This window comes from Melanotaenia boesemani, chromosome 5 (assembly GCF_017639745.1).
Source record: "Melanotaenia boesemani isolate fMelBoe1 chromosome 5, fMelBoe1.pri, whole genome shotgun sequence".
Taxonomy (NCBI): Eukaryota; Metazoa; Chordata; class Actinopteri; order Atheriniformes; family Melanotaeniidae; genus Melanotaenia; species Melanotaenia boesemani.
The window spans coordinates 12,081,263-12,096,840 of record NC_055686.1 but is presented as its reverse complement, the minus strand read 5'-3'; the positions used below and the strand labels follow the sequence as shown (position 1 = coordinate 12,096,840).

General features: G+C 38.4%; 1 protein-coding gene across 1 annotated transcript; it reads left to right on the top strand.

Moving 5' to 3' along the window:
- Window positions 1–708: 708 nt before the first annotated feature.
- LOC121639237 lies at window positions 709–13,961 on the top strand. The gene is made up of 10 exons (XM_041984395.1): window positions 709–795; window positions 1,030–1,167; window positions 7,191–7,329; window positions 7,660–7,837; window positions 8,123–8,264; window positions 8,663–8,800; window positions 13,088–13,149; window positions 13,239–13,367; window positions 13,557–13,633; window positions 13,821–13,961. The coding sequence occupies exons 1-10, from the start codon at window positions 755–757 to the stop codon at window positions 13,917–13,919; spliced, it is 1,143 nt and encodes a 380-aa protein (XP_041840329.1). The 5' UTR covers window positions 709–754; the 3' UTR covers window positions 13,920–13,961.
- The last annotated feature ends 1,617 nt before the right edge of the window (window positions 13,962–15,578 follow it).

Below are 15,578 nucleotides of genomic sequence, written 5' to 3'. Positions count from 1 at the left end.
ATATAATACAAAAACATACACAACAACATAGTTCCCTCTGCAGAGATGCAAAATGACCACAAACACTTAACAGAGAGATACAAGCAGAAGACAATGTCTGATTAAAAGGTAAATAAATAAATACTTTCATTTCAAAGCTGATTAACAGAGACAGTTTATATACAGCTTTCATGAAACTTGGCTTTAAAAATCGGCTTTAACTGCACATCAAGTTTTGTCATCTTTGATAACAATCTTACACCCATTTAATATTTCCTCATACCAGGTCATTTCCTGGTCTTTTGCTCTAATGCATACTTAATAATATTTTATGCAAAAAGACAAAAGGAAAGGGGTGGGAAGAGGCTGTAACAGGAAGAATACATACTTGTGTCTGTTACTTTACAGCCTATGCACAGATAACCAGACACATTCACTATGATGCCGTCTGTGCTGCTGCTGCTGCTCATCAGCAGCACACAAGCTCTTCGTTTTTATGGCACTATGATGACCTACTACCCGAAATACACTCTTGCTGATGGATCAGTCAACGTATGAATTCTTTGTTACTAATTGTTTCTGCCTTTTACATTTTGATTATACTTAACACCACTTCACTTTACATCTGCAGGTGACAGTTCGCTATAAGCTCAGCTTCCTCTCATGTAGAGATGAAGATACGTGGAGTTGCACTGGAAACTGTGGAAGTGGGACCATCACATTAAAAATAGTGGATCAGGCGAGCAACGGAGACTGGTGTCAGAGGGAGGGAGTCATGACTCGGCTGGTTTCCAGCAACGCTCCATTTCTGCTTGTGTGAGTTTAACTCAACAGTACAAATTGTTTTTGAGTATTTTGTAATTGTTTTTAAAATAAATTTCTTTTAGAAGAAATAAAAACAAAATAGCAATTGATCAGCTTTGCTGTTTCATCTGACAATTCATCGACTTCTCCTCAGATCTCAGGGTTAAAGTACATACACTACATATTCACATGTATAAAATTCTGTCTGAGTTGCACCTAAAAAGTTCTCATTTATTTCCTCTGCAGATTGGATGGTGGTGACTGGATTAGCAACATAAATGGCATTGTAAGTTGGAAAGCTGTGACTTATGTTGAACTTAGAAACCGATCAGACACCGGCAAAGCCAACACATCACCGCAGACCACCATCATGCCAGCTGTGAGGTAAGCCTGCTCTCTGTTTGTGTCTATTATTTTTCTATTACTTGTGCTACATGTTGGTGTCAGTAGGCTACGTCTTTATAACTTTTTAGAGCAGCTGGATTAAACTTTTTCTGTTCATGGTGTTTTGTCTGAATTAGTCATCTTCTGTTTACAAAGCAGGTTTGAACATAAAGCTATTGTATTTAAAAGTCTGTGACTCAAATTTAGTTGTAAAAGAGATAAAAGAGATATATCTACAGTAGATGATAAAAACGATTGTTTGCTTCCTTTCAAACTTTATTATATGTGGAAATCAGACACTAAATTATTAAGCTTTAGAGAAATGCTTTTGCACTGATTTTTTTTTACCATTATGAAAATAAAATGTGAACAGTCTCTAATGAGACTAACTGGTGCAGGACAACAGTTGCCAGGTAACATCCCTGAGAGTGACACATGTCTTAACAGAGCATAAGCCTACCAGTAATGATGTGTTCCTTTTTAATAATAATAATTCTTAATTTATTCATCTCAAAGGGGAAATTCAGCTCTGCATTTAACCCTTCTCTAGATGAACTAGAGAGAAGGGGGCTGCCACGTTTCAGCGCCTGGGGAACGGTTGAGGAGAGATTAAGGGCCTTGCTCAAGGGCCCACACAGGACCTTTGTTAGCACTCTGGTGATTTGTACCCGGGTTCTCCAGACCCAAGCTGACCTCTGTAACCACTAGGCTACCACTCTCCTTCAACTACTACTATTTATTAATCAGACAACAAATGTGCCACCATGTTCTGGACCATTTGTAAAAATTTTACTGTGCTTACTGGAAGACCTGCAAAACAGCATTGCAGAAGCAGAGGAAATACATAATGGTAGGGATTGGAAGCGTACTGACAGGTCCTGATTATTCTCATGTTGTGAAGTGCAAAAACAAGTATTAACCAGTCTTGGAGCTGTTGTTTCTAAGTTTTGGATTAGAAACAAGTAGATAATGCGACTGTAGGCTGTTGTTTGGTTTTCCAAGAAATAAATGGACCGTTTTGTTTAAACATATATAATACCCTGTGGTACTTTTTCAGTCTTCAACATCTGCAGCCCAACTGGCATCACTATAAGCATACATCAAGTTCTCATCTTCAAATCTTCTATAACACAGTTCTTTATCTTGAGTTCCTTCCAGATACCATAATACATGTTTGACAGTTGTCCATTGTTCGAAGGTTGGTTTGGTATAGTACTGAGACTGTTTGCTTACAATAAAATTCAAATCTGGTCTCATACAGGTTGCTAAATATATAAACCTACCAACCACTTCCCTATACCTTCTGATATCACTCATCTCTTCCATGTCACTATCGTTAAGTTTCTGTTTACATGGTGTTGCTCTTGGCAATACAAAACTGTTCCAGTATTTTCTTGATATATCTACTTTGTGACATTTTGATACATCCTTCACTTTGTTCAAAATAAATCCCAAAACAAAATGTGTCAGAATACCCAGATCTTTCTTATTGAACTAGGCTTTTAACATTTTTTATATCCATCAGCACTTTGTCATTATTGGCAGCAATAATTATGCCGTCTACCCAAATGATAATGTGAATTTTTTCTTTGTCATTAACCTTGCTGTAAACACAATAGTTAGCTGGATTTTGTATAAACTGTTTTTCACACAAAAAAAATCATGTAACGCTTTGTTCCAGTTGCGTCCGGATTGTTTTAATCCATGCAGATATTTGTTCAATCTCCCATCATTATCTTGTTTCACTTCATATCCTTCAGGCTGTTCTATGTAAATTTCACACTCAATCGGTGCACGTAAATAAGCTGTCTTCACATCCATTTGGTGAACAATCAGATTATCTTGCACTGCTTTTTGTGCTAGAACTCTGATACTCCTCATATTAGCTGTTTTTAGCTGTGAAAATGTTTTGTCATAATTAACACCTTTCTTCTGACTATATCCTATTGCCACGTATCTAGCTTTGTACTTCTCAGTTCCATCATTGTTTCTTTTTATTGCGTAAATCCATCTTCCTCCCACTACATGTTTACCCTTTGGTAGGTGAGTTAAGGTAAATGTGTCATTGTCATGCAACGATTGCATTTTGTCATCCATAGCCTCTATCTATGGTACATTGCATACAAGCCTGTAACAATAGTCAATATTAGTTGATTCTTCCTCCAAACCACAAATATAGTCACCATAATAATCTGGCTTCTTTCGCTCTCTCTCTGGATAGTGCCGTTCTGTAGTTTGTCCCTCATTAGCCGTCTCCTTTTCTTCTTTCACTTTTCTGTGTCAGACTCTAACTTATCGCTCTCAATGACCACTTCTTGGCTTTCTGCCTTTTGAGGATTTACAGGTAAAGTGTTCCCTGACAGTCATTTAATGTTTATTTCGATGCCATCATCATTAGCATCAAGCATTTCCTTAGTCATTTTAGTTACAAATTCCATGAGTCTATGTTTGAGCGCTTTTCTGCTGCTCAGATAAAATACCATGTAGGCTGGGCTATTTTTGTCATATCCAACAAATACACCTTCTACGGATCCAACTTTCCTTTCTGATGTTTATAGGCGTAACACGCCTGACCAAACTTTTGCATTCTAACGATGTTGGGTTTTCTACCTGTTAGAATATAATATGTGGTTTGTTCAGTGCGATTATTAAAGCAATACTGCAACAGCGTATCGGAATCACTCTTGATCTGTGTGAACCAGATCTGCTCTGCAGGCACACATTCCATTTATTAAGAACACCAGCTGATCTTTACATAATCAGGTGGATCACATGAACAACACTTCCTTCCACCATTTTAAACAACCAGCCAGGTTCAAGTAAATCATAACACAAATAAACAGGAAATGAGAGCACATATCTTAATATAAACCATACTTGTCAGGAACTTTAACATTTAATATGCCAACTAACGCTTTGAGAGTCTGAGATGTTGCTTTTCGGGACATATTTTTATTCAATATTTTTTCCAAGCAAGATAGGACCTTGGGATGAACTTACTGGAATATTCAAGATTGTTTCCAATTTTGAATATTTTCTGCTATTTTCTCACTGCATAATGATTGTTTGAAAATAATCTTATAAACTTTACTTTCTTGGACTGATGAACAAAAACAGCTCCTTCTCTAAAATCATTGCTAATGTCTTTCCTCCTTGGCAATGTGTTAACATACTGTATATCTGAGTGCTCCAGACCAGAAAACCCATGCACCAAAAGATAAAAAAAAGGCCCATTATTAGGCTAGTCATAAAAACAGCATATCTAAATTTACTAATTTTACAGCCTGAAGGCAAAGTGTGATCCAGTGTTGCTGCGAATTTACAGCAAAGCTCCTGTATTAGCCACTAACAGCTGTAACATCAGCCTGTAGCAACTCACTCTGTCCTCTTTCCACACACACACACACACACACACAGAGGACCACCCCCTTAACTTCCAGCCAGAGATTTTAAATGAGAAATGGTTTCATTGTTCACTGCACTGATTGCGCTTCTGACATGTTTACGACGATGTAAATGTCACTACAACAGTAACAGAATATTTTTTTTATCTCAGTTGAACTGATTCTGTAACCACATTAACTATCTTAGCATGTATGTTACGTTTGCCCTTGGCTAGGGACCAGGCAAAGATAACAAATTAACAAAATCCGGAGTCCGGCATTTTGTAGAAGAAACAACAAGTTTATTCCTACACCAAATCAAACAAAACAAAATACAAAGCTTTTCTCAAAACACAGCAGGATCTTTAAAAGGTAACATAAATAGGTTCCTATAAAAAAAAAATAAAAAAAACCTAGCAATATCAATAAACAATAATGTCAAACAACAGATGTCCTTTCTCAGGTATAAGGTTAACTATAATAACTCTACAAAGAAAACCAAAAGGCCACCAGATAAATTCTGGCATGGTACATTAGAGAAACCAAAAAGAAAAAAACATCTTAAACAACTCAACAAGCGTCTCCTAATGAGAGCGTCAACTATCAAATTACTTTACACAAATGCCACTAAACTCAAACAAGAACCAGCTAAAAAAAAGCTGTTCAAACAAATTAAATGAGAGAGTCTCTTCACCAAACAAAATCCAAATTTCTAAAGTTTTACCATCCAATGTTTTTCCACTAAACAAGAACAAAACCACTCAGCCGCCCTGACAGGTAGTTTCTGCACAGCTTTTATGGGCGCGGAGTCCTTCTGGGTTGTCATTCTGCATGTGTCTGGGAGAGTAAGCGTCCAATCTGGACTTTGGAGGGAGGGGTGTGGAGCAGCAGCCAATCCTCGAGTTGCTCCTGCACAGCAGTGTTTGCATAATCTGTAACAGGCAAACAGGCCTGGGGCCGTAACAATGTATTATGTCCCAGTCTGTTACAGTATAAACTATGTTGACCAATATAAACAATACAAAACTCACGTAGCAGTTGCTGTGGTTGGTCCTCTGGGGGAGACTGGTCTCCAGTGAGCAGGTGGTGCTTAATAAAATGAACGTGGATAAGACAGCAGAGCATCCAGGGACGCAGGAGCAAAACCCGGCTCACAGCGCCCAGCCAACCTACTTCTCTACAAACAAAGTGAAATGGGTTTCATATTAAAACGCACATAGCATTACGGGTTAGATGTCTTACCAGTGAATGAATTCTCACCTGCCCAAAGGATGAAGGGAACCACAGTCAAACAACCAACTCCCAGATGGAGAAAGCAGCTTGGCCTGATGCCAAGTTACTGCAGCAACTGAGAGAGAGAGAGAGAGAGAGAGAGAGACAGTCCACCTGACAAAAGGCAAACCCAATACAGGCTGCCTCAACCACTGACAGCAAACTGCCACACTGCAGATAGAATTAAGCAGCCGTCACAGGAAACCTTTGCTATCCACACACAACATTCATGACACTTAGAGTGAATTGGTGATCAGAGTCTCCTGATAAGACCATCGCCGCCCACTGCCAACCAGCCCCAGAAGGAAGGGAAGAAGCTACACACCGAGAAGCAGACAGTAACCAGCTACAAAGCTGCCTGATCTGCTACGCCATTACTCAGATGGGTTGGACCTGTTGGGTACAAATTGGAGGGAAAGGATGAAAGTCTTTCCCACCACACCCTGAAACTCTTCTTGTTTTTGTTGTTGTTGTTGTTGTTGTTTGTTTGTTTGTTTGTTTGTTTGTTTAGTATTGACAAAGCTGTTTAATTTCTGAAAAACATTGTGGCAGGTCTGTCAACACACATGTTAAGTCTTTGATTAATAGCTATTTGTTGTAATGACCATTGGCGAGTTAAGTTAACATCCTCAGCAGTGTTGTAACTGTCTCTTGTTATTGATTTTACCCTAAACTCAAATTTGAAATACAAAGGCGCTCAGAAACAGCACAGGTCTTTTGTTTGTTTGTTTGTTTTTCTTCTTCTTTTTGTCATTATGGTTGTGATAAATTTGCATTCATTTTATTTATCTATTTAATGTTTGGTGGCATTGTTCATACAAAAGTAACTTTGTTTATTAATATTTGATCTTCTAATCTCACAGATCTGTGGTGTGATTTTATGATACTGGTGCTACTGGTCTTGGGCTAGATCTGGAACTCTACTTTGAGAGCACTAGGAGAACATTAAACTATGCATCATTGTGGACACATTTGTCCATTTAGGTAAAATTTTACTCAGAGCAGAGGTGCCCTAAGCACAACTGTTGCCCAAAACAGTTGTGCTTAGGGCACCCACAGGGCAAGCAGTGGCCCTGGTAGATGGAGACTGAAGATTGAAAGCACACTGAGTTTATAGCACAAACAATCTGATTATAGAAACTGGCCAGCTTAAATTATTGGCTGGCTTCTCATGCAATTCAAGGGCTAAATTTAAGCAGAGAAAGAAATATTCTTCCTGCTACACTTTGATAAATGGATCAGTCAAGTTACAGTTTCTACTTCCTTCATGAGATTCGCCTGAGGAATCTACTGAACCACAGGAATTAGACTTCTGGCTCGGTTCTATGAAAGGGATTTATTTCTTTTTTTCTTCCTTTCTTTCTTTAGAGTTCCTTCAAACTGTCAAAGAGATTTCAACTTATTGGCATTTGACCCAGATGGAGACGAGGTCAAATGCAGAAATGGAAATGGTTCATTGTCAGAGTGTAACCCTTGCACACCACCGTCTGTCATCAGCCTCTCACCTGTGAGTAACAACTGTTTCTGTCATGTCACATAGGAAGGATATTTTTTTCTCTTTTGTGTAAGTTTTCTAATTTTTTTTTTATTCAAAATGAAGAAATAAAGTTTAAAATCAGAAACATTTCTCAGTTTCAAGTCACTGTTAATGAGTTATTTGTAGTTGAATATAATGTTAAACTGATTCCCATTTTTTTGGTGTTGGTTTTGTTTTTATTTATACTTTCCAGAGCCTCACAACATTTTAAGAAACTGGACAGCATATAAACTTGTATTCATATACTGTAATTTGATCTGGTCTCAATTTAACCTTACCTCTGTTTTATTTCCTATGCAGTCTTGTACGCTGTCATTCAGCCCCACTAACAGCAGCAATGAAGGTCCGTATGCTGTGCAGCTGGTGATGGAGGACTTTCCCAGACAGACCATCAGCCTGACACAAACCTGCGGTTCATTGGTGGTGAAAACTACCAACGACGCAATCAGCAAGATACCCATTCAGTTTGTTTTGATAGGTACAATCCCATATTTTGATTGCCTTGGTTTGTAACTACAAAGAAGTAAATTTCCTGTTAGTAATTTTTATAATTATTATGGTACTTTTACTTTTCTTCTATGTGTGGAGTGAAAAGGAAAATGGGGTGGGATGGGGATTTTGAGTTGTGGGTGTAAAATTGTATCACTACCATTTTGTTTGAAGGTAATTTCTTGTATTGTTGCTTTATAAGTGGACCCCAGGAAGATGAGGAGTCTTGATACAAATAAACTATTGTCATTGTGTTGCTTTTATGTTGCTCCAGTGGATCCTGCTGTACCATCCTGCACAGAGGGAGACTTTCTGCCCAAGTTTCTATCTCCAACTCCAGCCAACAGAGCTCAGCTGTTCACCTTTGTTAATCAGGCACTAGAAATAACCATCAGAGCAGAGGCTGGTAACTCCACGTGAGTAAAACACTTGATAGTTTAACAGTTAAAGCAACAAAGATTGTTATTCAAAAAAACAACAAAAATTGACTAAACAGGTTAGACAAGACAAGACAATGTTAGCTAAACTTTTACACTAAACTGAACAATGCTATAATACAACAAAGAAAAAAAAAAAAAAACATCAATCTGCCAAGTTGCATAACAACCCACAGATAAACAATTAAGTGAATATAATTAAAGCATATTGTTTAAACTGCACTGTCAAGAAGTAAGCAAAGTTTCAAAGTTATGAGTCATGAGCATTTGGATTGGACAATTAAGGAAGGGAACATTGTTCCATTAGAGCGAAATTCCCAAAATATCAGATTACCTAATAATTTTTTTTTCTTTGTTTTATTTTTTCTTTGTAAAAGGATCTCTGAACTGCTGTTCAGCGGGCCATACAACGTAATCCAGAATTCAACAGGCTCAGGGCAGTTTACCCTAAAATGGACACCATCGGATCAAGAAGATGGAGAAAGCCATCCCATCTGTTTCGTCATCAGCGCAAGGTTATCTGACAGTCATGAAGTCTGACAGTAATTAATGAAGATGTTATTTTATTTATGACATTAAGGAGTAAAACAAGGTCCTTGTCTCTTATATACAGACAGGGAGGGCCACCCAACTTCAGCTTTAGTTCGCTCACAGTGCTGAACAATGAACAATATGGTTAAAGAGACATCCCAATCTATATAAAATTATGTTTAGCCCTGTAAAGCCCAAACCAATAAATAATTGACAGAAAATTCCAATTCTTTGAAAATGGAGCCTTTATTGGTCCTTTTGAACAAATGAAAAAAAAATGGGAAATAACAGTGTCCATATGTAAGCTTTCATTTGTATTATATTTGATACATCCGGTCACAATGGTCAAATTTCCTTTTTTTGTTGAACAAACAAATATCAACACCAATGTAACTGGCAGAATGGAAGATGAACATTTTAACTTATTCTGACTCATTTTGTGCTTCACAACCTTTTTATCTTCAGTGGTGGAAGTCTTGAAAACAGTTTATTTTTCTTTGTTCAAGCAGAGATGCACACTACATTTCTCACAATAGACATGGGAGAAGTGGCCTGTGCAGTGCTTGCATCTCTGTTGTGTTTCCCATGTTGGGAAATGATCAAGGCCATCCTTTCTCACATCAGGGGGCACCTCAGTGGCTTTCCTCTTGCGGGGCGGTGTTGGTGTTTCTTCTGGAGAGGATAAAGGTCTGCCACACTTTTTGACCTTTCCTGCGCTTGTGAGAGAGGTGCCAGCAGAAGCCTGAAACCTTCTCAGCGGCAAGGGTTTCAGCTTGGGGTCCAGTTTTTCCAAATCTCTCCTGTAGCGGATTCATGCATTGATCACTGCCACCGTAACAGTATGCCACCAGATGTATATGTACCATCTTCGGGATCTGAAGCTGAACTTGTAAAGTGCAGATAGCATGTCAAGAAGGTCCACACCTCCCATGAACTTGTTATATGCGTCAACGATGGCTGGTCTGGGAACCATTATGTGGGTTTTGGCTTTCCAATCCCAACGCCATTGCCCAGTGGTTCAACTCCAACAAAAGAAGAGAGCAGGTTCACAGGTTTGTTGTCATGCCATCTTACGATAATGATGTCTTCCTGGTTCACTCTAAAATCACGAGACCCTCTTCCTATTTTCTTCGTTTCTTTCTCATCCATCAGCTGGCAGTTCTTTACCGTGTTCTTTACCCTGACTGTCCCTATGTAGTAGATTCCTCTTTGTTTCAAGTGCTCCACCAATGGAACTGATGTAAAGAGGTTGTCTGCAAAAACTTTGTGATTTCTTCCTGCTGAAATGGTTGAGGTCATTTTCAAGACAACTTCTCCGGTAGCACCAACATCAGATTTTTCTTAATCAGGATTTTCTGCCCCTTGACAAATGTCAAAGTCATACAGATAGCCACTTTGTCCAGCACGTCCCCACATCTTGAAACCCCACTTGTGAGGTTTTCCTGGCATGTAACACTGTAGATGTGACTTTCCTTTGGAAGGCACCATAATTTCATCAACAGCATGGCTGTTCTTCTATTCTTCAGGAGGTACACAAAGAAAGCGTTGCCGTAGTTTCTCTAACCACAGCCAGAGTTTCCACAGCTTATCTTTTTTTGCATCTTCAGACACATTGAGGTTGTCCTGAAAGTGGATCAGTGTCAGCAAATTCAGGAAACAACCCCTTGACATCACATCACAAACTGCAGGATACCTTGTCTCCATCTCCTAATAGGCTCGTACATTGGGCATTTGTACTAACCCCATGTGCATGTACATACCCAGAATTTGTTCAATTTCTTTGGCATTTGTGTTCACTAACTTTCCATTTTTTTGCACGCTGTACAAGTTTGTTTCTTCTGCAATTTCCTGTAGCATTTCCTCAGTGACAAAATCTTTGAAATACATGTATGATGTCCAGTTAAGCCTGTCTTCACAGCCTTCCTCAACAGATTCCACAAACTCAACAGCTGGAGGATCAAACTGTTTTTTTTTTTCCACTGATACTCCTTCCTTTTCACTTGACTGCTTTTGGTATTGTGTCCTTTGGTTTGGTTGTCTCCTCTTCTGGGACCTCTGGATCTTCCTCATCATCATTACTATCTGTGTTCTCTTCAATTCTTGCAGGAGGGGTCCATTCCTCCTCCTCTTCATCGTCATCATTTTCCACTGGCTGCCCAATGTCACTAGCATTTCCACCCACAATCATTTTCAGAACTTCTTCAACGCTGTATTTTTTTTGCCATCTAAAAACATACACACAAGCCGACAGATAAAACAGGCTATTGTGAATTTTTTTTTGGTACTGGTCAGTTTTCAGTAAGCAAAAAAAAGGTTACTAGCAAGGGCGCATGGTAAATTATAGTGTAATCATGGTGTAACAAGTTGCATAATCTAAATGTGTGGTGTTCCAAATTATGTAATTTAAACATTTAATCAGATAATTTGAAAATTAAAAGACTGTATGTTGCTTGATGATATGTATAATTCACGAAATTAAATGAAATGACAATTTACTGATTTCGAGTTACGCAACCTTATATACCCGCTGTATCAAAATTGATACACACATGTTTAACACGGTTTTACTAAAACATGAATTATGAAATATTAAGTAATTTCACATTGCAACAACTTAGTAACTGTTCATATTGATGGAAAAATCTTGTATTGATCGTACCATCTGTGAAGACAGACGAAAAACAGGCGACAAACTATTGAAAATTAAATGCAACATTGCCGCTGATCGTGAAATTTGATAAAGATACTGGCATGTCCATAGTGGCATTTGAAAGATGGAGATTTAACGTTTGTGGACTCTGACCACTGCTGGTTGGGACATTGCGGGACGACATAAGGTTGGTCCATTCTTGTCTTTTCTGGACTGACAGAGTCCAATAAGCCTGCAGGCTGCTTTCACAGTGATGTCCCATCACTGACATGATCTGGCGTGCCTCCTTGCGAACATAAAACCTCTTAGGTTTTTCTTGTGTGGGTCGTTTGGATCTTTTATGATTTTTAGATCAGGATTATGCGCTAGGCTGACATATTCAGTGCCACCCTCGTCTCTCTGGATGCTGAAAGATATCATGGTCAGCTCACAGACAAGTTTACCTTCATGACAACTGTGAGGGGGGTGATTTTTTTTTATAACTCATCCGTTTGGATGTTATTTAATCTTGAAATTGGGCATAATTAGTGGTGTGTGCTTTTGATTGACAGGTATCCAATGTCTGCGCCAAGAAAGGACTGTGTAGCTCAAACGCGGTTTTAAGCTGGCTAACAGCACGCCTTAGCTTTAGCCCACCTACCTCCTTTAGCCTGTTAGCTCACATTAGATCCGAGTTGGCTCAGTTAGCTCTTAGCTACAGTCAGCTCGGAGTTTGATAGGTGTCAATCATCCACCCCCACCTTCTCAGTCCCCCTCTCAGCTTCACCTCTTTGCCCAATTTTGGATTTTCCGGGAATCGTGACACAGGTGATGCTGTCAAGATGGCGACGGTGGGATTAGGACCACCCAATGAGCTTGAATTCAGCTCTTCAGAAACCTACGGGTGATGTCATGGAGGCTCCATCCATCTTTTATATACAGTCTATGGTAATGCCTGAGAAACTAAGCGACACGATCTAATCTATTTCTGGCAGACGATCACTTTATGGCACAACACCGGCACTGGCCTGGCTTAAATAAATTAGTGTTGAAAAATGACTTCGTGTTTGAGTTTGTTTTATATTTCATACAACACTGTAATTAAGTTATAAGGATATTAATGGGAGATTTTTTAAAAGTTTCTTTTAACAGTAGTGCATTGTTTTTTGGAGTAAGTAATCAACACAGAACTGAATTACTTTTTGAATGAAGTAACTAATAACTATAACTAATTACTTTTTTTCAGGAACTAGTACAACACTGGTCATAAATGACAACCAACCCTGATGTTCACATATACATGCATGGTGTGATACATGTAGTTCTTTCTTTTATTGGAAAAATGAGGGACACAATGAGGGATCTTTGTCACAAAAGCACAAGTTGTATTTAGCACATTATTTATAATTTGTACTGAGGAGCAAAAGGAGCGTAGGGTCCCTCTATCCGTACCTGAATATTTAAACTCTTATTACACACTAAAATAGAGCACAGATTATCAATTTTGCTTAGATATACACATAAATAACATATTTTGAGAATTGAAGTTTATTGAAATTAAATTGTGACAAAGCTTTTAAATTTAAAGACATTTCTTATTAACTGTCAATAATGAAGCTGCTGTATTGAATTATGTCCACAGTTCATCTAGTGGCGCTCTATATCACTCTGAGCTTCGATGTGTCGTTGTGACAGTCGGAAACAGTGAGTAGAAATCTTCCTCCTTTCTCATCTTTTGCTGGATTGTTGGTATTCCTGTGGAATCTGTTCTTCCTGGTTACTTCTGTCCACAGGCCCATCAGTAACTACAACGCCTTCTGTGACAATCACACCACCGACTACAACAACCACACAGCCTACAACCACGACCCCATCTAATACTACACTAATTACAGCACCTGCCTCTGGCCCATGTAAATATGGTAAAAGAAAATGTTTTACATAATCTGCATATGTGTGTTTTCATTTAACCAACTTAGACCAATGTTATTTGAAGATATGTTTAGTATCCCTTCATCATCATCATCATCATCAGGAGAAGAACCATGCAATAGAATATGTAATGTGAACTTTTCTGGCTTACATTGTAAAATGGATTCACTGTCTTCCAGTTTTTGTTATTGCTGTCAACATAAGGATGTCTACTACACTGTCATTGGAAAATAACATTGATGCCATCCTTACACAGGTCAGTATCTTCCTGTTTGGATTTGGACAAAAAGTGATGCTTAGTACACTTTATGAGAGGTTTAGTCAAAAACCAACCCTCATTCTTTTTTTTTTGTCTTATTTTCTTTGTATTTATATATTTAAATATTTACTTTAAAAATTCACTTATATACATGTAACTGCACTCTTGGTTTTTCTTTGTGCAGCTTAAAGAGGAACTGGTGAGACGAGGCCTCCCATCAAACATAAGCCTACGCCTTCTGAGGAGTAAAAAACTGGAAATAACAACCACACCTGGCGGTTGATTGGTTATGGCCATGCAACTGCTCCCTGCTGAGATATACACATAAACATATATGTGTCTGTGTGTGGTGTGTACACACACACACACACACACTCACACACACACACATACAAACATATATATATATATGTATATAAATGTTTGTCATACATTAAATAAAACTGCAACCTGCTGCTTTTGTCTTTTAACTTCATCATTTTAAAGCTCAAAACAAACAAGGATTAAAATAAAGGATGTGGGTAAAAAGCAAACCAAGTTTGTCTTCCTTTAGAGTTGGTTGATACTTTTATTTCCTTTATATTTTATGTCTATTTTTAGCTGTTTCAGACTTTGCATGACACATTTAGAAAATGTAGACTGGCTACAGTCTCAGACAGAGGAAAGAAACACCTGTGCGACACCATGTTGGTACATTTAACCAATAAAAAGCACTGAAGTTGCTTTTTCCAACTTCTGTTGGTTGATAAAATTTTAAAATCCAAGGCAATGTGATACAAAAGTCACGCTTTAAAAAGTCAAAATAAATACATAACTGTTGTGAGTCTTCTGAGATCTTTTTCACATGACAAAAGTTCACTTTTATCTTGACCCACATTCTCCACATAAGATGAAATATCAGGTATCCACATACAGAGGGAGAAAATGTGGAGCACCACCACTGAATTTTGGGAAATGATCTTAGATAAATCTTTAGATTTATGTGTTGATGTTCAAACAACAGGTGTTCCCTGCAAACTTAAAAAACAGGCTTCACAAACTTACCCTCCATTCCACCAACCAAAGTGACGTGCTGTAGCCCAGTGGTTTTCAAACTTATTAAGCCACGACGCCCAAGATGTTGCAACACACCTGATTATAATTAAATAGATCCCTGGTTTAAACTGCTTTATCAAAACATCATACCTATGTATGCCATTTTCATAGGTTGAATATATGGAAAGAATAGAGTTTATAAATTGGTATACTGCTCTGATAGATAGGTTTCACTGATATTAAATATTTAATTTAGCAAAAGTAATTTCTAAGTTAAACATTTAGTGTTTAATTTCGCAGTTTGGGAAAAGGCACTGAATGCTAAGTTGATGCTACATATTTAAACATTACAATCTCACTTGCAACAAGATTAACAGAAAAAACTGCATATAAGTACAGTTTCACACACTTCATCTGGGATAAGTTTCCCTCAAGCTTTAGTCATAGATAAGATGGACTTGAGCAATGTTCGACTAATAAGCAATAAAACAGACTAAATTAGCTGCTATATGCTGACTTTCTGAGCAGTCAGTGGTGCTGTATTGATGAGTCATTTGCAGTTTTCTGTGCTACTCATGCGTGCATTAACCAACGGTATGCTACTACACTGATTATACCAAACTGCCAGGACACCGGCACAGCGCCGGAATACTTTAAGCCAGGGGTGTCCAAAGTCGGTCCCCGAGGGCCGCTGTCCTGAAGGTTTTCAGTGTTTCCTGCTTCAACACACCTGACTCAAATGAAATGGCTCCAACAGCCAGTTAAGTTTTGCACAATGACTCTTCAATTTGAGTCAGGTGGTTTTGGAGCAGGGACACATCGAAAACCTGCAGGATTGTGGCCCTCGAGGACCGGAGCTGGACACCCCTGCTTTAAGCCCTGTAGTTATGACATGAGCAATTGGGTG